Raw genomic sequence first — 20,627 nt, forward strand, 5'->3', positions numbered from 1 at the left:
CTACAGCTATATTTGAGTTGCGATCTTATATTTTTGCAAATTGCTTTAGAAATCTCCAAGCAAGAATAGTGAATCTTGGCTTGCTTAGTGATACCGACATGTACACACCATAAAACGATCATATGCAATGAGGTTAAATACGAACATTTGAGAGGGAATTCAAACTTTGAAAAATTTAATAAATTTCACAGTATGGCTAACAAGAATTTAACAGTTCTTGGTGGTGTTGTTATTTGGATCATCCTAGTAGGTGTCTCTATATTCGTATTTGTTGTTGCTTTCATCTTACTCTTTTCAATTTGAAGCAAATCATTAAAACATTTAGAAAAAAGTGTTATGGAGCCTAAACTACGAACAACAAGTCAAGACTTAGGGAAAATGGAACCATTTATTGCAGATATTTGGAATCGGCGTTCGACCGTGCATCCATTACCTCAAATCAATCATTATGCTGATGGATACATCAATACGGAATCAGGTGTAATATCTATCAGAAATGAAATCTGCAAATCATTAAAGAAAATTGAAGAAGCAGCTGCAGAATTTGATCCAAAATATGCAAGAAAGAACTCCCTCACAGCTCAAGAATATATAACTTGGCTTAAAGATCAAGAAGGAATAACGATTCCAATCGATGCAGCTCAAGCTTACATAGATTTTTATAATAATGCACGATATGGACCACATTCAGTAGAATTTACTGCAGAAGACTACACTTTCTTCAATACACACTTTAACAAACTGATGAGTGGAATTCCTCCACCAAATGAACAAGCTCCTCTTACTCCGGCCACAACAATCTTGCAGCGCCGTCAAAAGTCATTAAATCACTAGTTCTGTTTGTATGAATATATAGTTGTTTTTGTTTTTTTAAAATAAGAATTTTCACTAGTAATTCAAATCTTTTTCATATCCACTATCTAGGAGATATCGTCAAAAAACATATATTATTAGAGAAAACAATGAAAGGGTACATCTATATGTTAATATATTTTCGAATCTTCGAAGTTCCGTATATCAATTAAAATGGACCATCTTTGACATATGTTACTACTATTTTCAATATAGGTTCTAATAATAAAGCACTACTCTAATAAATTCCAATACAATCGTTATATTATGTTTCATAACATAAAACCACTCCAGGGATGCTACTTAACAATCCTCACTGTATGCTTATTTCAACTGATAAAGCATTTTTAGAGATAAAAAAATAATAAATTTATTAAAGAATTTATGAGAGTTGTGCAGTAAGCTTTCTTTTACGAACTTAGATTATTTTAGTCAACCTTGAATGTAAAGTCAACTGGGAGATCGAAGTTGTACTTAGTGTAGAATGGCTGCATGTTCTTTGTACGAAGTTTAACGAGCCACTCTGGAATCTTCTCTTCGACGAGGTTCTTGAGCCAGCCATAGCTTGGGACATCGTCGAAGTCCCAATAGTCTTGTCCAGACATATTGGAAACTCCGTAGACGTGGCACATGCGGCCTTCCTGTGTGTTAACAACTTCGACATTGAGGGAGTATGCTGGGTAAACTACGTAACCTCCCATTGTGATGCACCAGCAAACGTAGCCTTGGCCGTATTCTTTAATAACACCCTTATCAGCTGTGGCAATAAGTTTCTTAGCCTGATTCTTAAGGTCTTCGAAGAATTTGCCGGTTTCTGGGTCAAAATTTTCTTTGTATTTCTGGAAGCGAGCCATTTCCTCGTATAACTTTGGACCAGCTGGGAGGTCGACACCACAGCCTGATCTTGAGTGAGTGATGGCATCACTGATACCGTTGATTACATTTAAGCATTTGCCGTTCTTGAATAAAACGGTGACGACGGCTTCAGCGAGTTCCTTATAATCTGCAGGTGTAAGCTGTGGTAACTCAATGCTTTCGAGAGTAGCTTCGTATTGTACTTCTGCTCTAGTTAAAGCAAGAAAGAAGAAAGCAAACATTTGAAATTTTTTTCCTAATTGAATTGAAAAACATTTTTTTTGGATTTAAATAAACAAACATACATATAAAATATTCTTTTTTATACGATAATCTAAAATTTGAGCAACCACATTGCTTCCAACCGCCAATAAATAAGAATTGATATCCGACGAAAAGCAATATACAATGAGATACAAGCATATATGAATTACAATAAATTGAATTTGATTGTGCAGATCCAAACAAAATTCAATTTCTCCAAATTTTCTTTTCAATATAAATTTCTAACATATCAATTTTTCTTGATATTTTAAATCAACATGCTTAATTGTATAATATTGCTATTTTCAATTTCTTATCGATAAGCAAATCATAATCGGATATTGATAGCATCAATTAGCTAGGTATGGCAAATAGAGATACATTAAATTTTCAAACTTCAGATCAAAATAGAAAAATCAAATCCTTCAAAATTGATTAAAACGCCTTTAAATGACTGCAAAACATCATAAAAACACGTAGAACAGAAAGTTCACACATAAAATATGATTATTTCATGATAATTGAACAAAAATAAATTTCATTTATGGAATTATTAAATTATCTCTCAATAACATAAAGCACTCCAATTAACGAAGATAACGCGTATATTTAATAAATGATAAACAGTAATTTTTATATAAAATAAATAATATTAAACTAAAAAACAGTTTGAATAACAAAAACGTTATTCTCAGGAGTAGCAGCAACAATACTATATGATTCCTGGTGCACAGCCATCTGAGTAATTTCATTCTGGCACTTCTGATTGTGTAAGATTCCCAATGAAAACGCGTCAATGAAGAAAATGATCTTTTTCGTTGTTGCCAGAGCGATTATGTCGAAGAACTGACGACTGACATACGATATCGCTGCTATGAATTTCCCGTCGAAAGAACTTTTTCCGATTCTTGAGCCATTTACTGTGAAATTCTCAATAAATGTCTTGTTCTCGTGTTCGTAGAATACACAGATATATCCCATCTCTTCACAAATTATGATAGATTTGAAAATTGCTTCTTTCGGAATCTCAATTTGTTGAGATCTGAGATATTTCAAATCAGGAATGGTCAAAATAATCAAAATGCCATCAGATGACAAAGCAGTGACAATTCCAAGCTTCGTTGATGCGTTCAAACACGTGATTGGCTTGTCATGTGCCAATGAAATTGCGATTGCTTCGAAATTCTGATTTTCATCACACATCCACTGAACAACTTCTCCGCTTTGTCCTCCAGAAACAATTGTTCTTCCACAGGAGCAGAGACTTGTCACTGGATTAATGTGCGGTGTAATATCAGGTGTCAAGTATTGGTGTGACTCAGAATCGAAGAATCTGACAGTTGGAGAATTATAAGAAACAAAAGCAAAACTTGGAGTTCCATCTCCTTCCAAGAATGCAACTTGTGTCCTTCTCGCTGCAGGACCCATGAAATGAGCAATGGCAGGCATGTTGACGTCAAATGTGTTCTGGCCAACCCTTAAACACATCATCTTTCCTGTACTGAAAATTGAATAGATTCTGAATTTTTCTGTTGTTCCGTTACAAACTTTCAAAGCAACAACCGCGCTTTCTAAGTTTTGTATGGATACAACTCTCTTCTTTGGATCGATCTGCTGTTGTTTTTGAACAATTTTCACAGGGTGTTGTCCTGTAAACAACATTTTTGGAACTGCACCTTTCAAACACAACAAATTTCGAATTGTTTTTTCATCAATTTGTTCCAATTCGTTTTCATCTCGAACTGTATCATACAATCTGTAGTCAGTCATGTTCATGGCCATGGAGGCACTCGATCCTCTCTGTTTGAAGCCCCAGACGTGGTCAATCCATCTGTTTATTCTTTTAGAAACATTTTCTGATTCAAGGGATTTTCTGTTCAAATAAACATAATGTTCTGCTGATTTGGCAATCTGTGGCAACTGTACAGCCTTCAATCCTGCACCTTCTTTAAGAAACTCTGGACTGAAAAAGAATTCTGGAGGTAATTCGTCAATTTTCATGTCACTTTTTCGTTCCAAAATTTCTTGCAATTCTTTGTTAATTGAAACGAAATGTTCATTGTCATCTTCGCATTTCATCTGCTGGAATAATGTCGTGAAAGGTTCAACTCTCAAATTATAATGAACAACTAAAAGAGAATTCGAAAAAGTGGATGAAAAAAGTGTCAAATCTGCCGGGTCAAAACTTTCTTGTTGAACTTTTCTTCTGTAAGTAAACAAGTTCTTATTCATGTAAGCAATGTTATGTGTTAAGTCTCTTGTCGATGTCTCCTTTGTTTCATTGACAAGTAACCATGGGAAAATTGGATAATTCGTGACATCCAAAAATGATCTTCCACTCAACATATTTAACCATGTCAAATAGTCGTAATTGGAGATCGAATGGTTCTTCCAACGCTGTGTAAGGCACAAGCGGTCAATCTCAATGTAAGGAGGGTGTTCTTGGAAAAAGAAACAATTTGGCATTGTCACTTTTTTGAATTGTTTTACGAAATCATGATTTTTCTCATTCGGGAATCTGAAAATGAATCCTTTGTAGTCATATGTGAAAATGGTTATTGCATCTGCAAGATGATATGTCCAGTGCCAGAACAGACATTCAACGGAATCACCGCTGATTTCCAATGATTTGTTTTCATCTTGGAAAATGATTTTTGTCGGTGTGATGTAAATAATTCCATCTGTTCTTTTAGAAACAGAAATCTTTTGACAAGGAGCAGACCATAATTCATGAGGAATTGAACCAATGAACTTAGGATCTTTCTCTGTAATCAAAAAGTCTATTTCCGGCGTCAAAGATTTCTCAACTTTTCCGTTGTCAATTTTTGTTTGTTTTCTCAATTTCTTAAAAATAATTGGTCGGAAATGTGCATCATATCTATCAGATCTTACGTATTGTTTTGCTGTCGGCGGATTGAAGTATAGTGTTCTATCTTCAATGAGCATTTCCCAGAACATTCTCCATTTCCTTTCTAGATTTCCTTTCCTTGCTTTCAGACCTTTTCTTATCATTTCAATCGATTCATCCAGAGTGAAATCATTAATAGCAGGAGCTTCGAAGTTACTTGAGAACAATTTCACCAAAACGTCTTCAACGTTTGAACTTGGTTTCAATTGTTGTATCAAGTTCATCATTGCGTTCGTTGAATTGTTATAAACTTCGACGTTTTGAGTAATCGCCTGTTCATATTTTCCGAAGAAAACAGTTGCAGGTTTAAACAAATCAATGTTTTTGCAAATGACTAAAAACAAAGGATTCAAATCTTGAACACTTATATCTGTTCTTTCAGCAATAGTATTCAAGAAAGGAATGACTTGTTGAGCGTATTCTATATCTTGTCTCAACATAAAAGTCATCAACAAAATCAATTGTTTTACAGTTGTTGTAGAATTTGCATCAACATAATCAATCAAAGGAACTAAAAGAACAGCGATATTCAAGTCATTCCATGTATTATCAGAGAAATAAAGGCCGAAAGAACTTTGCCTTTTATTATACAATCCAAGTCTAAATGATTCAACGAACTGCAATAAATCGAAATTCTTCTTTTCCAATTCAGAATTATCATGTTTTTCGAAACAACTTCTTTGATGTCCATAAATCAAGAAAGTGAAAACAATATTAATAAAATCATTAATTTCTTTGTTATCTCTTCTTTCCATGACAATGAAGACAAGTGCAGATGCCAATGTATTCTGTATAGAATGGCAATCTTTGTTCGAATACAAACTAATAATATCAATAACTTCAATTGCATCAGCTAATAATTGAGTATTATATTGGAAAATCGAAACCAAACAAGCAAGAAAATCATTATCAATGACAATAGTATACAACAAAGCAAACAATAATCCTAATGTAGTTATAGATTTCGAAACAATTCTGACTTTGTCAGTTTGTGAAAACAGATTATGTAAAAAGTTTTTCACATGATATAAAACATCAGATTCGATGTGAAAACTAATAACAAAAACAAAAGGAAGTAAAATACTTGACATTCCTCTGTATCTTTCATGTTTCGAAAGATCTTCAATGGATTCATCACTTGCTGCAACTAATTCATTACAAAAAGTCGTCATCATGCCATTTACATATTCCTTATCATTATCAATACACATGTTCAATGTATCTAAGACACAATCAACAAATAATGCATCAGTATTTGCAAACAATTCAATAATTGTTACAAAAAGAATTGGTTTTCTATGAAAGATTTTTTCTTTCATGTATATCATTATTTTCTGAATTTCTTCTTGCATTTCAGGAACTTCTATTGATAAAGTTGAAATAATATGTAATAATCTCAAAGAAAATCCAGAATTTCCTGTTGGAAACTGCAACAATTTGATTAACAATCCAATTGTTTGCATGTTACATGTTTGTTTTGCAGAAATTATTACTAAATTCAACATTTCATTTGTTACATCATGACCAAACTTGTTGTTTTCTATCAAATAATAACATCTTTCAAAGATATAAGTGAAAGAAACACATTCAGTAAACAAATCAATATGATTTACTGATATGTCATTCCATATTTTCAAGATGTAATAAATCGTTGATTCATCCAACAAAAACCAATTACTGAATTCTATAATTATGTGTTGATAGAAAGAATTCAACAATGGTTTTGTTTTAATGTTTCGTTCCATGTTCATTAAGAAACCTCTTAATCTAGGTGTTAAATATTCTATTTTCAGTTTGTACATGAAATAAGAAATAATTTGACATGCGTTACATCTAACCATTTGTTTTTCTATTTCAGGAGAACAATTAATAAATTCACTTATTGCTTTCAACAGGCATTCGAATATATATCCAGAATTTTCTTTCTCATAATCAATTCTCGAGAAATGGCTCAAAATCAAACAGATTCCTTTTGAACCAATAAAAATGTTTTTGAGAGGACAAACATCAATAAATGAATACATAGTAAAAATAGCTGGTTGTGAATCAACATCAGCCAAATTCATCATAGCATTATTTTGCGAATATTCAGGAGAAAACATCTGAACAAGTTTCGGTAAAGATAAAATATCAATAAAGTTACAATTAATTTTCGTACAAAATTCTAAAATTCTCTCATTTGCATTCGTCAGAAAAACGTAAATTCTCGAAACTTGTCCATTAACATTAGAATTCATTGCTTTGTTTAAATGAGGTATTGGATGGAACATAACAATCTTATCTAAGTATTCATCCCATCTATTACAAGATGTTTTGAGTTTTGCAACATGTTCTCCATCAATGTAAATATTAAAAGTACTTAAATAATCAAAACTAATTATAATGTTAAACCATTTGTTCATTGGCAATTGTTTGATTTGCGATGAAATCATTTTCGTTGGAAAAACATTGGAATAAATATAAACATTATTCATATCAAAAACAAAACTTAAAAAGTTATTAATACTACAGAAATTAATGAAATGCATAGTATCTGTTGTCTTGTCGAAATCTGTTAACAAAACATTACTCGATACTGTAACTTGGCCAAGAAAATCTCTGACATTTAAATTAGGTAATTTTACACTTCCAAGTTGTGCCGTAAACTGCAGAAAATTCGTAACAGGAGAAGATGTTTCATTAACACTTCCACTCAAGAAAGAAAGTATTGTTGATATATTCTTATTAGACTCTTTCGAGGGATCAGTTAATTCAATACATCTAAAAAGTGACGGCCTGTCAAAAATTGCCGAAGAAATTTTTGTCAAAATTGCAATCATCATCATTGATTCATTTTCAGGTGGATTTTCTTTCATTATATCCAAGATATATTTATGCACACCTGCTTTAACGCAATTGATGCATTGTATGTATGATTTGGCAACAACAGTTGACAAATCTTTCAAAAAAACACTTCGAAAAGGTGACTCCAAAATTGGCAAAATTAAAGAACCAGCTTCGATACAGTTAATTCCTGTGAATTCTATTTGATTCACACTTACTATCATGATTATCACGGAATAGACTTCCTCAGACACCCCGAATTTCCTTATAACATCTGCTATAGGATTCCAATTAACAACAAGAATTCTTTTCATCATGGCAATACTTAATGAATATAAAATCAAAAGTGAAGTGACAAAAACAGGAGAAATTCTTGATTCAGTAAAAGTTGTTTTTTCAATTGTTGTTAATGAAAGAATGTATTGAGATACAGCAATGAAATATTCGGACTTTGCAAGTGTGATATAGAACTCATCTTTAGCACAAACCAAACTAGAATGGAAGATATTCAAAATTGATCCTCCAACATCTAATTTTCTTTCTGGTTCTAATGTGATTTGTTTCAATATCTTCGTCAGCTGTGAATATATGACATTGCACTCGGAATTCGTTTCCACTGAGTAGCAGAGGAGAGAAGACAACAAAACAGTTGTTTCGCGTTGAACAGTTTCGATGAACAAGAAACTACAAATCGTATTTATAATTTCTTCATTGGAAACACACATGTTACAGAACTTATCTGACTTGGCCAGGTCATTCATTGACGTCATCATCAGTTTTCTCGATTCAACAATGAAAGGAAAGTTGTCATCTTCTAATTTAAGTTGCATTTGGAGCTGTGAGTTCAAGCAAACAAGGAATTCGGATATGCATTCGTTAGAAATGTTGTTAAAGTCAAAGCAACTCCGAATATAATACAAAAGTTCAACAAATAAATAAGGATATGGTGATGAATTAATCAATAATGGGATAATAGTGTTAACCATGGTGATATCTTTGATCTTGTAGTTCAAAAGAACAAAGACTTGGGCCGAAATGTGCCTTAAATTCACAATTAAAGGTAATGGCTCTTGAAAACATGAATAATCAGGGGTAAACAACATGGCATTGAAGAAGATACTGAATGATTGGAATGAATCATAGTAACTCATCGCTGGTGGTTGGCGAAAAGGTGGTTCTAAAAAGGTTATTAACAAAATTTCAATTAAAGGTGGCTTTAAAAAGCCTAGCGAGTCAATAATCATGGATGATAGGACGGCAGGTACAGATTCTTCACTTGTTTCGGCTAAAAACTGTAAAAGAGGCTTATATTCTTCTGGTAAGTTTTGTTTGTAATCGTTTATGGACATATACGCTGGAATTAAGACTTCCGTAGATCGCTTGATCGGATCGTTAAGAGAAATAACGTTTGGATCTGTAAATGTTCGCTTATTTATAACTTGATTGATAATTACGCCGAATTCTCTAAAAACAATAGACGTAAGACGTGAGATTTCAATGGCAAATCGAAGAATGAGTGAATTAAATGGCGTAAATTGAACGTTGTCTTTTTTATAAATAATCTGAAGAATTGTTAAATAAATTAGTCTTACAAATTGCTCATCTAGCTTTCCTTTTGATTTGGCACGTAATTCTCTTAGAATTATTGCAAAATGCTGGTAAATTAGCTCGTTTTCGATATATTTCGGTTGTTCGTTGCATAAAGATATGAGAGAAAAGCAAAATTCAATATTTGCTGGTAGGAAATATCCCGGAAAATTATGAAATACTTCAAAAAACATGTTCAAATGAATCAAAAAATCAACAGCACAAGGAGATCCTGCGACTTTGAGGAAGAAGTAATAAAAAGTTCGAAATACTAGTTGACTTCCCGATGCATAAATTCTTTTTGTTAATATAAGTGCTGATAAATAAAAATTTAAATCTTCTAGATCAATGCTTTGGATGTCTTTGAAATATAATGATGTAAAGGATTGCAGAATAATCATAAATATATGCTCAATTTGAGAATCTGATGTAGTAATATAAATGATATTATTAATAATGTATCGAATGACTGCACTTCTATCGCGTAATGCTAGTTCTTGTATTACTGTATCATCCATGACTTTCTTTTTCTGTAAGATTTTCGAATTAACATTTGGTAAAATTGCGCGAAATTCCTCAGGAAAAGGAGGGTTTAACACTCCTAAATTAGTAGTAAATAGAACTTTTAGGTGTTCGAAATAAGCGATGCCGGTATTTCTTGTTATTGGGAGAATATGATCATCAATCGATACCGACATCAATTGAAAATATTGAAATTTGATTGTTAAAAAATATCTCACAAATGCAAAATATATTATAAGTTTATTGACCTAGAATTTCTTTTCAAAACCAAATGAAAATCTTATTTTGTGAATTCACATTAATGAATATATGACTCATTCTACTTCCTGATGCTCTATAAGGATGCAATGATTATGCAGGCATATTTCTCTTTTTGGAAAAAAAAAATTATTTATATGAGCTGAAAAGTTGAGAGGATTAAATAAAAAGAGTTATAACGCTATCAAAATATAATAAACATATTCAGTTTACAATCTTTTATAAAATAATTGAAAATAGAAAGAAAAATTGGTAAGGATGATAGTAATAACTGGCTACACATGATTTTATGGGAATGTTAATACATTCAAAACTTTTAATAGGATTAATTCCGGAAAAGAGACCATTAAATTTGCGACAACAATAAACAACAATGTTGTTTGTTTGCATATTGTAGAAAAGAGAGCTATATACAGGCTTGTGAGAATAATAACGTATTATTTTAAGCGACGTCGCAGCTTCAAATATGATATCATTGCATTGAAAACTTCCACAAAATGTAATACTTTCCAAATTTGATGTGAGATGGAATGCACCCCATTCAATCTGACAGTCTTGCGTGATTGTAATTGATTTAATAGGAATACCGTCAAAAGCTTGTCTTTTTATGATTTTAACTGTTTGTGGAGTTGTATAGTGCTCTACAGAAGCAGTGACTTGATAAAGTGTAGAAAAATTCTTAGAATATAGATTAAAAAACATATCATTTGCAAAATATGGATTATTTTCATCAACTATAATCTTTTCTAGCACACTATTAGCTCCACACAAGCAATCTCCAATTTCTTCTACATTTTTACCAATCTTTAAAATTTTAAAACGAGTAAAAGCAAAACAATAGCTTCCCAGATACTTCAACGAATCTACTAATGAAAATTCTTGAATAGTATGGACTCCTTGGTCAAAAGCATGAGTGCCAATTTTCTGAAGATTTCGAGGAAGAGCAATACTTTCAAAGTGATCATATTGAAAAAATGCATAAGGTGCTATCTCAAGAACTTCATAGTTGACGCCGTTAATATTCACATTTGATTCAAGATTTAATACTCTAGAATTAAATGAGGTTGTATCAATAGCATTACGCTTAGTTTGTCCTTCAACACCAACAATTGCAAATCTATTCGTGCTATCAATGGTGTATTTGACACCACCAATAACACGACTAATTTAGAAAAAGCTTTGAAAAAAAAAAGCATTTTACCTGAGGTTATTGATATTTAATTTATTTAGCGACCTGGACCACTGAAGGTTCAAGCTACAAAATTGCTCCTAAGGCATCCGAAAAATAACATATTTTCATGAGTACAGCTTTAGCTTTCCTGAGCTTGAAGAATATTTCTTTTTAATTTTGCTTTTTCACCTCACTTTGAGCAATATCTACAAATCTCAATTATTAACTATACTCAATTACCATTTAAACATTCTACAGAATCAAGGTATTTTTAAATCTTTGATTCTCAAACTTAATAATTACTTAAATTCCTTTATTGCATATTCTGATTATTTGATATGTTTAAATGAAAAGGTTTATACAAACATCAAAACACAAATTAGTAATATATCATGAAACTAATGAGTTAAAAATAAAAATTATATAAGAGTGGTAATAATAACAAGCTACACACGATTTGATACGAATATTAATACATTCAAAATCGTTTATAGGATCAATTCCTGAAAAATTACCATGAAATTTGCGGCAGCAATAAACGACAATACTGCTTGTTTCCATTTTGGTGAAAAGGGAATTGAATACTGGCTTATTAGAATAATATCGTATTATTTTGAGGGAAGATGCTTTCTCAAATATGCTTTCATTGCATTGAAAACTGCTATAAAATGTTATGTTTTCCAGATTTGCTAAGAAATGAAATGCTATAAATCCAATTTGGCAATCTTGTGTAATTGTAATAGTTTTAATAGGAATATCATCAAAAGCTTGTCTTTTTATGATTTTGACTGTTTGGAGTGTTGTGTAATGCTCAATGACAGCAGTGACTTGATAAAGTATGGAAAAATCTTTAGAATAGAGATTGAATAACATATCATTTGCAAAATATGGATTATTTTCATCAACTATAATTTTTTCTAGCACATTGTTAGCTCCACATATGCAATGTCCAATTTCCTCTAAATTTTTTCCAATTTTTAAAACTTTGATTCTCGAAATTGCAAAGCAAAAGTTTCCTAGATATCTCAAAGAATCTACCAGCGACAATTCTTGCATGCTATGATATCCTTTATCAAAAGCATAGTTACCAATTTTCTGAAGATTTCGAGGAAAAGCAATACTTTCAAAGTGATCATATCGATAAAATGCATAAGGCGCTATCTCAAGAACTTCATAACTGATACCGTTGATTTGAACATTCGATTCAAGATTTAAATTTGATAAAGTAAACGAAGTTGGATCAATAGCATTGCATTGGGATTGACCTTCAACCCCAACAATTGCAAAACTATTTGTGATATCAATGGTGTAGTTTACACCATTGATAACAACACTTATTGAAAAAAAGCTTTAAAAAAATGGACTTTAATCCGAATTTTCATAGAGTATTGAGAGCAATCTATGACTTCTATTAAAATTTAAAACATTAGCAATGCAAAATTTTCATAAATTTCTTTCATTATCGGTTTCCTTTTTTATATCTTCGTTGTTGATTAATAGTTATTATATACATTAATCAATCAAATTGAAAAAGCTATTTCTGCTATTTATTTTTCTAAATAAATTACAAATATTTAAAATAATACAATAACAAACAAATATAAGATTAAGAACGCGGTTTTCTTCTTGCAGAGAGCATCTCCGTTTGTGGCCTTGGCTTTTTACTAACTCTAATTTTAGGTTTCTTTTTTTCTGAAATTGTAACAGTGGAAGGACGCTCTCTGTGATAAAATTCATCCATAACACCATTGAGAGATTCAACAACGCGCTCTGGACGATGAATCTTTTTATGATTTTTACCAATAAATTCTTCTACTGCTTCAAGCTTCCAACTTCTATAGGTTTTATTCAGTTCTACATTCTTTTCGTTCTCATCCTTTATCTTTCCTTTAATTTTATTTAATTCTTCAGTTAAAAAGTCAATTTCTGATTCTAAAACAGAAACTTGAGTCTGAGCGGCTTTGAAACGATCAGTTGCTTCTTCTAATGACTGTTTGAGAACATTTTCTTGAGCTTGAAGATTAATTTTTTCAGATTTTGCTCTTTCAAGTTCATTTTGAGCAACACCTACAGAATACTTAAGTTCTAGTATTTGGTCGTTCTGTTGGTCGATCTTTTTTTGAGCTTCATCACTGACTTTTTTAGCTCTAAGTAACATTTTCTGTTGATTTATTTCAACAAGTAATTTATCTGATTTCATTTTATTTGCTTCGATTTCTCCTTCAAGTGTTTCTATCAAATTCACTTTAACTTTATAATCATCTAATATATCTCGAAGTTCTTTGGATTTTGTAAGTAATTGTCGAAGTTCTGCTGCCAATTGCTGAGTTTTAGCTCTTTGTGCATCAACTTTTTCATGTTGGGCGACTGATTCTCTTAATTTCATTTGGGATGAAATGGAAAGTTGTTCAGATTCTGAAAGCAGTTCTCGCTTTTTAACCGCCCAAATATTAATTTCCTTTTCAAGGTCTCTTTGAAGGTTCATAATGTAGAGTTTATGTTTCATTGCATTATCTGACACAATTTGAGCTACTTCGTATGGTGCTTTTTCAAGAATATCCGTAATTTCTTTCTGAACTTTCGCTTTTTCTTCATTTAATGAAGCAACTGACTGTTTGGTACGCGATAATAATAATTCTGTTGATTCTAGCTGATGAATTATTTCTGCCGGTGATAAATTTGCATTATTACTCCTAATTCGACCTTCAATGGGAGTGATAATAACAGGTTGTCCCCATTCTGCGGGCATATTTCTTTTAGCTATTTGATTAAGCCTATCGCGAAGAGTAGCTTGTTCCTCTAAAGCTTCAACTAGCGCTTGATGGGCCTCTCTGTAGGCTGCTTCTTCATCATCGATAGGTTGATACGGGGGTATTTCCCCCATCCACTTAGATTTTATGCTTCAATTCGGGCAAATTTCTGCATCGATAAATCACAGATATTATTAATAATATAATTTTTAATATTTTACAGGTAAGAGTTTAATCTCGTTATTTCAGAGATGATCGTAGTCACTTTTTCCAAAAATTGACTTGAATATAGAACAAATAGCTAAACTAATAACAATCATAATTTTAAATTTTCTTCTCAAATTTTCTTCATTTTTTAAACGTTCACTTATGTCTGAGATTATTTTTCTTCAGATTGGACAATGCGGAAATCAAATTGGATGGGAGTTCTGGGAAAAGGCATTAAAAGAGCATAAAGATTATCACAAAAATGCACCTTACGACCTTTCATATAAATCATTTTTCGAAATTCGCGAAAGAGGATCATTTGAAAACATCAAAGATGTTAGAGCTCGAGCAGTTTTGATTGATTCAGAAACAAATGTTACAAAACAATTAGAAACATCTGCTATTAGAGATATATTTAGAGGATGTTCAATCAGCGTCGATGTTGGCGGCGCTGGTAACAACTGGGCTGTAGGTTACCATCAAAATGGTCACTTGCAGATTGACTCAGTTCTTGAGAAAATCAGAAAACTTGCAGAGCCTTGCAACCACCTTGAAAGCTTCTTCATGCTTTACTCCCTTGGTGGTGGTACAGGTTCTGGCTTCGGTTCCTACATCTTGGAACGTGTTGCTGAGGAATATCCACGCTTATGGAAGATGGCTACTGTTGTTACACCAACAGATGACGATCCGGCAGTTGTAACAGCTCCATACAACTCATTACTATCTTGCGCGCATCTTTGCAAGTATGCAAACTGCGTTTTCCCAGTTGAAAATGCTTCATTGCAAAGATTCGTTTCTGGCGCAGAGCCAAATACAAAAGGAGCTTTCAGTCAGATGAACTCTGTTGTTGCAAACTTCCTTCTTGATCTTACAGCAGGTTCTCGTTTCTCCGGAAAAATGAACGTCGATCTTTCCGAAATTGAAACAAATATGGTTCCATTTCCACACCATAAATTCCTTGTTGGCGGCATTTCCCCTATTTATCCAAAGAATCCACCGAGATCTGAAAAATCATTTTTCTCAGAAGCGATGTCAAACAAAGCTACATTGTGCGACATTGACCACTCACAAGGTACATATCTTAGTACTGCCCTCTTAATCAGAGGAAATATCTCTGAGTCAAGTGTTCAACAAAACACAACTCAGTTGGCCGAAAAAATGAAGTTCCCTAAGTGGAACACGGAGCATTGGAAGATCGGACTTTGTTCAACACCATCTTTGACATCTAAGATCTCTATCTGCTCTCTTTGCAACACTACATCCATTACAGGAATGTTCGACACGATTCTTGGAAGATACACAAAACTTGCAAGTCGTGGCGCTTATATTCATTTGTTTAATGATAATGGTGTTGAAAGAGAGGATTTCGAAGAAGCTGCTGATCTCATAAACTTCGTTAGAGATGAGTATGATAGTGTTGCAACAGAGGATGATGTAATTCCACCTCGTCCAAAGATATTCGTTTGAAATCATTTTTTTTCTTTTGTTTGTATATATTGTTGTTTAAACTTTTAATATACTATTATTCAGAAAGCCTACTCTATTAACTTTAAGTAATGAAAAACAAAAAATCAAAGATGAATTTATAAAAATATATTTTAAATCATTGTCTATGAAAATTACTATAAAAATGTTAATGTCAAATCATAATCCATCAGGTTTTGAACCAAAATGACATTAGTGAAAATGAGTATTCTAATTTTATTAAAATTTGAGGAAGAAATAAGAGAATTCAAACGAATTCTTGATTTAAATACTTTTATGATCTTTGCTTCATTCTTATAATAGCATGGTCATTTAGGGATAGTTAAAAAAGAGAGTGATAATTTTTAAAAAATAATTTTTTACAAATTAGTAAAAGAAAAGAGGCTAAGTCTCTTGACAACGCCTTTTCGCATTAGTTGCAATATATTGATAATCGTAGTCTTAGATTTCAACTTGTGGTTTCTCGTTGTTGATGTCTTCTCTGTCGTCATCGAAGTCGAGAGATTCTGGCTTCTGTTCTGGGACTATGATCCAGAAGCAGAGGATAGCAGCGATGAAAGCGAATACGCATCCAGAGCCGAGGAGTGGTCCCTTCTTGCCCTTTGTTGCTGCGCCGATGCCTGAGCCGATGATCCAGTTAGCGAGTTGCTGGCCGACGACGACGAAGATGTTGAGGATGCCCATGAGTGTACCCATCTCTTCGTCCTTTGAGCACATGCCGACGATGGCGTATGGGACAGAGTTGAAGACAGAGCAAGCGATACCGAGTGGTGTGAGGAGTCCGAGTGCAGCCCACTTGTTGTGGATGAAGAAGATTGGGATGAGGCAGACACCTTCGATGATCTGAGAGAGAGCGTAAGAGAGCTTGAGTCCGATGCACTTGATGATCATATCCTGGACGAAAGACCAGACCATGACGAGGATTGAAGATACACCGATGATGATGAGACCGAAGCGGACGCCTTCATCGTAGTCGAGACCCCGGAGCTTGTAGATATCTGTTCCGACGTAGCTTGAGCACTCGTTGTTGAACTCTGTGTAACCCATCCATGAGAAGAAGTAGATGATAGCGATTCTCCATACTGGCTTTGGCATTGCCTTGAACTGTCTGAAGATTGCGATGAATGGGTTTGGTCTTTCGACGACATCTGTGAACTGTTCTTCGTGAGCTGTGAAGACTGTGATTGTTACACTGACTATGATGAAAACGATGCCGCAGATGATGACGAGCTGCTGGTAGTTGAGTGATGAGTACTTGGCGACGTTGAAACCACCGATGAAGTTAGAGAAAACCTGAGCGAGACCGAGGAGGACAGCAGCGATTGAGTTTCCGAGAACTTGCTGTGACTTTGGAATAAGGTCTCCGATGACTGTTCTTGCTGGTGCCTGGAGGAGGTTAACAGAAACGAAATCGAGGACGAGAGCAATGATGAGGAATGTGATACTCCATGGGCGTGGGTTTGAGCTGCTGATTCCCTTACCGATTTCTCTGCAGAAGTAGAGGAAGAGGAATCCGATGATTGATCCAACGGCACCTGTGATGATGAATGGTCTTCTTCTGCCGATCTTTGCGTGGAGAGCGTCACTGTAGTATCCGACGAGTGGTTGGCAGATGAAACCGGCAAGTGGGCCGATGAGGTAGATGAGTGATCTGTAGACTTGTGGGATGTTGATATCTTCTGAGTCCATGATTGGAGAGAGGAGACCGAAAACGACTGTGAATACAGTTTGGAAACCGAACATTGATGCACAAATACCGAAGATTCTCCAGATAGAAATTCTATCTCTCTTTGCGAGTGGAATCCAGCCGTTATTTCCTTCAGTCTTCTCGACTGTGTCCATGCTGTCATTATCGAATTGCTTGACATCTTGGCTAGTGTTAGCGTTTGCAGTTGGAGCCATGCTTTGCTAGACTGCTTTTCGAAAAATGAGCAATGTTTTCTCTTCTCAATTTATTTTCAATAAATTTCAATAAAGCTCTCAATTTTTTCTATAAATCACAATATTGTGAATACGGGGCGCCATCCATTTCATGACATCATCCATTATGATATACTATTCATTTAAATAGTTCGGGCATGCTATATTTGTTGATTTTGCACGATCTCAGTTGATTTCTCTCAATTCAGATGCTAATGACCGAATACATCTCAATAAAATATTCATTCGAAACATGCATTTGCGAAATGAAGCTGACATAATATATATCAACATTCATTTATGCTGATTTTGTTATTGGAATTTGAGAACTCATGGACTTTTCAGAAAAAATTGACCGATCACAGTTTTTCTTAATTATTAAGATGCATGTAGCTATTAAGTGCATATTACTCAAAGAAAAATATTTTTGAATGAGACTTCAAATATTTTTATACACATTATTTCACAAATAGGTATTACATATTATGTAGTATATAAATCCTGAAATACTCGGCGATCGGATACTATTCAATGAATACCAAATTTTAAACCTTCGACTAGATGGCAAATAATTGGCAAGTTAGACATACAAAACTATTATACTGATATATTTAACTGGATAGTACCAATTAAATAATTTTTTTAATATTTATTTTGAATAAATATTCAAGAATCAAAACAAATGCATTATTATATCTTAATATTTGCTTTCCAACCTAATTTTCGCTTTTCGTCTGGACCGTGCGTTCTTCCTATCTAGATTTTTATTTCAAAAATTAGAGTTTTGATGTTATCAATTATATATAACCTACTACGCATATATAAGCGAATAAATATGCTTTAGTGCGATCTAAACCAGCTTTCAAATTAGAAAGCAAAAACTTTTTGCAGAATTGATTTTGAACATCATTAATCTGCTAACTATCAAATACTACACTAGATCTATTAGAAAGAACGCAGATGTGAGGTCGAAAAGTGAGCTTTAACTAACATGACTTTTTTTTTCGATTGCTATCATAGTATGAACTAAAACACATATTGAAAGATTATGTACGGCTGCTAGCATTAATACTTCTTGTGTGTTAACAGCTCAGTGACTCCTCCACGAATCAGATTGATGCAATCAAAAATTATGGAGATAACTCAATTTTGAAAGATCTCACAAATTTGGCTAATATTCGTATCATGGCCAAATTCTTCAACTCATAGACATACCAATCATATTATTATCTATTCCACAGCCTATTCAAATCATAAAAATTAAAATTTTCAATGATTGAAAAACATTTTATTGACGAAATTTGAGCATTTGTATTTTTATCATCACAAAGAACAATATTTATTCTTCGTGTTCTTTAAAAAACGATCAAACACATTGATGATGTCGATCAATGGTAAATCACATTTGCAGCATGAATAATCAAATAGAGAGCTATTTTGAAATGAAAGTCAGATAATATGTCAAGAGTTCCAATTTATAATCATTGAAATAATTTTCAAGGAAAAATTAGTCATATTGTGTGATTGATAAATAAAAAGCAGTGTGAGATGATATGGATAATGCATGAATATTGGTCATGATACGAATATTAGCCAAATTTGTGAGATCTTTCAAAATTGAGTTATCTCCATAATTTTTGATTGCATCAATCTGATTCGTGGAGGAGTCACTGAGCTGTTAACACACAAGAAGTATTAATGCTAGCAGCCGTACATAATCTTTCAATATGTGTTTTAGTTCATACTATGATAGCAATCGAAAAAAAAAGTCATGTTAGTTAAAGCTCACTTTTCGACCTCACATCTGCGTTCTTTCTAATAGATCTAGTGTAGTATTTGATAGTTAGCAGATTAATGATGTTCAAAATCAATTCTGCAAAAAGTTTTTGCTTTCTAATTTGAAAGCTGGTTTAGATCGCACTAAAGCATATTTATTCGCTTATATATGCGTAGTAGGTTATATATAATTGATAACATCAAAACTCTAATTTTTGAAATAAAAATCTAGATAGGAAGAACGCACGGTCCAGACGAAAAGCGAAAATTAGGTTGGAAAGCAAATATTAAGATATAATAATGCATTTGTTTTGATTCTTGAATATTTATTCAAAATAAATATTAAAAAAATTATTTAATTGGTACTATCCAGTTAAATATATCAGTATAATAGTTTTGTATGTCTAACTTGCCAATTATTTGCCATCTAGTCGAAGGTTTAAAATTTGGTATTCATTGAATAGTATCCGATCGCCGAGTATTTCAGGATTTATATACTACATAATATGTAATACCTATTTGTGAAATAATGTGTATAAAAATATTTGAAGTCTCATTCAAAAATATTTTTCTTTGAGTAATATGCACTTAATAGCTACATGCATCTTAATAATTAAGAAAAACTGTGATCGGTCAATTTTTCTGAAAAGTCCATGAGTTCTCAAATTCCAATAACAAAATCAGCATAAATGAATGTTGATATATATTATGTCAGCTTCATTTCGCAAATGCATGTTTCGAATGAATATTTTATTGAGATGTATTCGGTCATTAGCATCTGAATTGAGAGAAATCAACTGAGATCGTGCAAAATCAACAAATATAGCATGCCCGAACTATTTAAATGAATAGTATATCATAATGGATGATGTCATGAAATGGATGGCGCCCCGTATTCACAATATTGTGATTTATAGAAAAAATTGAGAGCTTTATTGAAATTTATTGAAAATAAATTGAGAAGAGAAAACATTGCTCATTTTTCGAAAAGCAGTCTAGCAAAGCATGGCTCCAACTGCAAACGCTAACACTAGCCAAGATGTCAAGCAATTCGATAATGACAGCATGGACACAGTCGAGAAGACTGAAGGAAATAACGGCTGGATTCCACTCGCAAAGAGAGATAGAATTTCTATCTGGAGAATCTTCGGTATTTGTGCATCAATGTTCGGTTCCAAACTGTATTCACAGTCGTTTTCGGTCTCCTCTCTCCAATCATGGACTCAGAAGATATCAACATCCCACAAGT

The 20,627-nt window shown here is 33.0% G+C and overlaps 6 protein-coding genes across 6 annotated transcripts; 2 read left to right on the forward strand and 4 right to left on the reverse strand.

Annotated features, from left to right (window-relative positions):
* Window positions 1–200: 200 nt before the first annotated feature.
* TVAGG3_0988560 (uncharacterized protein) lies at window positions 201–903 on the forward strand (the record flags this gene model as incomplete). The annotated part of the gene is made up of 1 exon (XM_001318501.1): window positions 337–834. One exon carries the CDS (start codon window positions 337–339, stop codon window positions 832–834), a length of 498 nt encoding a protein of 165 aa, XP_001318536.1.
* A 303-nt stretch (window positions 904–1,206) lies between these two features.
* On the reverse strand, window positions 1,207–1,960 carry TVAGG3_0988570 (uncharacterized protein; the record flags this gene model as incomplete). The annotated part of the gene is made up of 1 exon (XM_001318502.2): window positions 1,281–1,949. One exon carries the CDS (start codon window positions 1,947–1,949, stop codon window positions 1,281–1,283), a length of 669 nt encoding a protein of 222 aa, XP_001318537.1.
* Window positions 1,961–2,628: 668 nt separating this feature from the next.
* Window positions 2,629–9,987, reverse strand: TVAGG3_0988580 (platelet formation protein family; the record flags this gene model as incomplete). Its single annotated transcript, XM_001318503.1, has 1 exon — window positions 2,629–9,987. One exon carries the CDS (start codon window positions 9,985–9,987, stop codon window positions 2,629–2,631), a length of 7,359 nt encoding a protein of 2,452 aa, XP_001318538.1.
* A 2,859-nt stretch (window positions 9,988–12,846) lies between these two features.
* TVAGG3_0988590 (tropomyosin family) lies at window positions 12,847–14,160 on the reverse strand (the record flags this gene model as incomplete). The annotated part of the gene is made up of 1 exon (XM_001318504.1): window positions 12,847–14,124. The coding sequence occupies one exon, from the start codon at window positions 14,122–14,124 to the stop codon at window positions 12,847–12,849; it is 1,278 nt and encodes a 425-aa protein (XP_001318539.1).
* Window positions 14,161–14,213: 53 nt separating this feature from the next.
* Window positions 14,214–15,854, forward strand: TVAGG3_0988600 (structural constituent of cytoskeleton; the record flags this gene model as incomplete). Its single annotated transcript, XM_001318505.1, has 1 exon — window positions 14,360–15,664. One exon carries the CDS (start codon window positions 14,360–14,362, stop codon window positions 15,662–15,664), a length of 1,305 nt encoding a protein of 434 aa, XP_001318540.1.
* Window positions 15,855–16,023: 169 nt separating this feature from the next.
* On the reverse strand, window positions 16,024–17,619 carry TVAGG3_0988610 (major facilitator superfamily transporter; the record flags this gene model as incomplete). The annotated part of the gene is made up of 1 exon (XM_001318506.1): window positions 16,124–17,584. The coding sequence occupies one exon, from the start codon at window positions 17,582–17,584 to the stop codon at window positions 16,124–16,126; it is 1,461 nt and encodes a 486-aa protein (XP_001318541.1).
* Between the last annotated feature and the right edge of the window lie 3,008 nt (window positions 17,620–20,627).

Source organism: Trichomonas vaginalis, chromosome I (genome assembly GCF_026262505.1).
Source record: "Trichomonas vaginalis G3 chromosome I, whole genome shotgun sequence".
In the NCBI taxonomy this organism is placed as follows: domain Eukaryota; phylum Parabasalia; order Trichomonadida; family Trichomonadidae; genus Trichomonas; species Trichomonas vaginalis.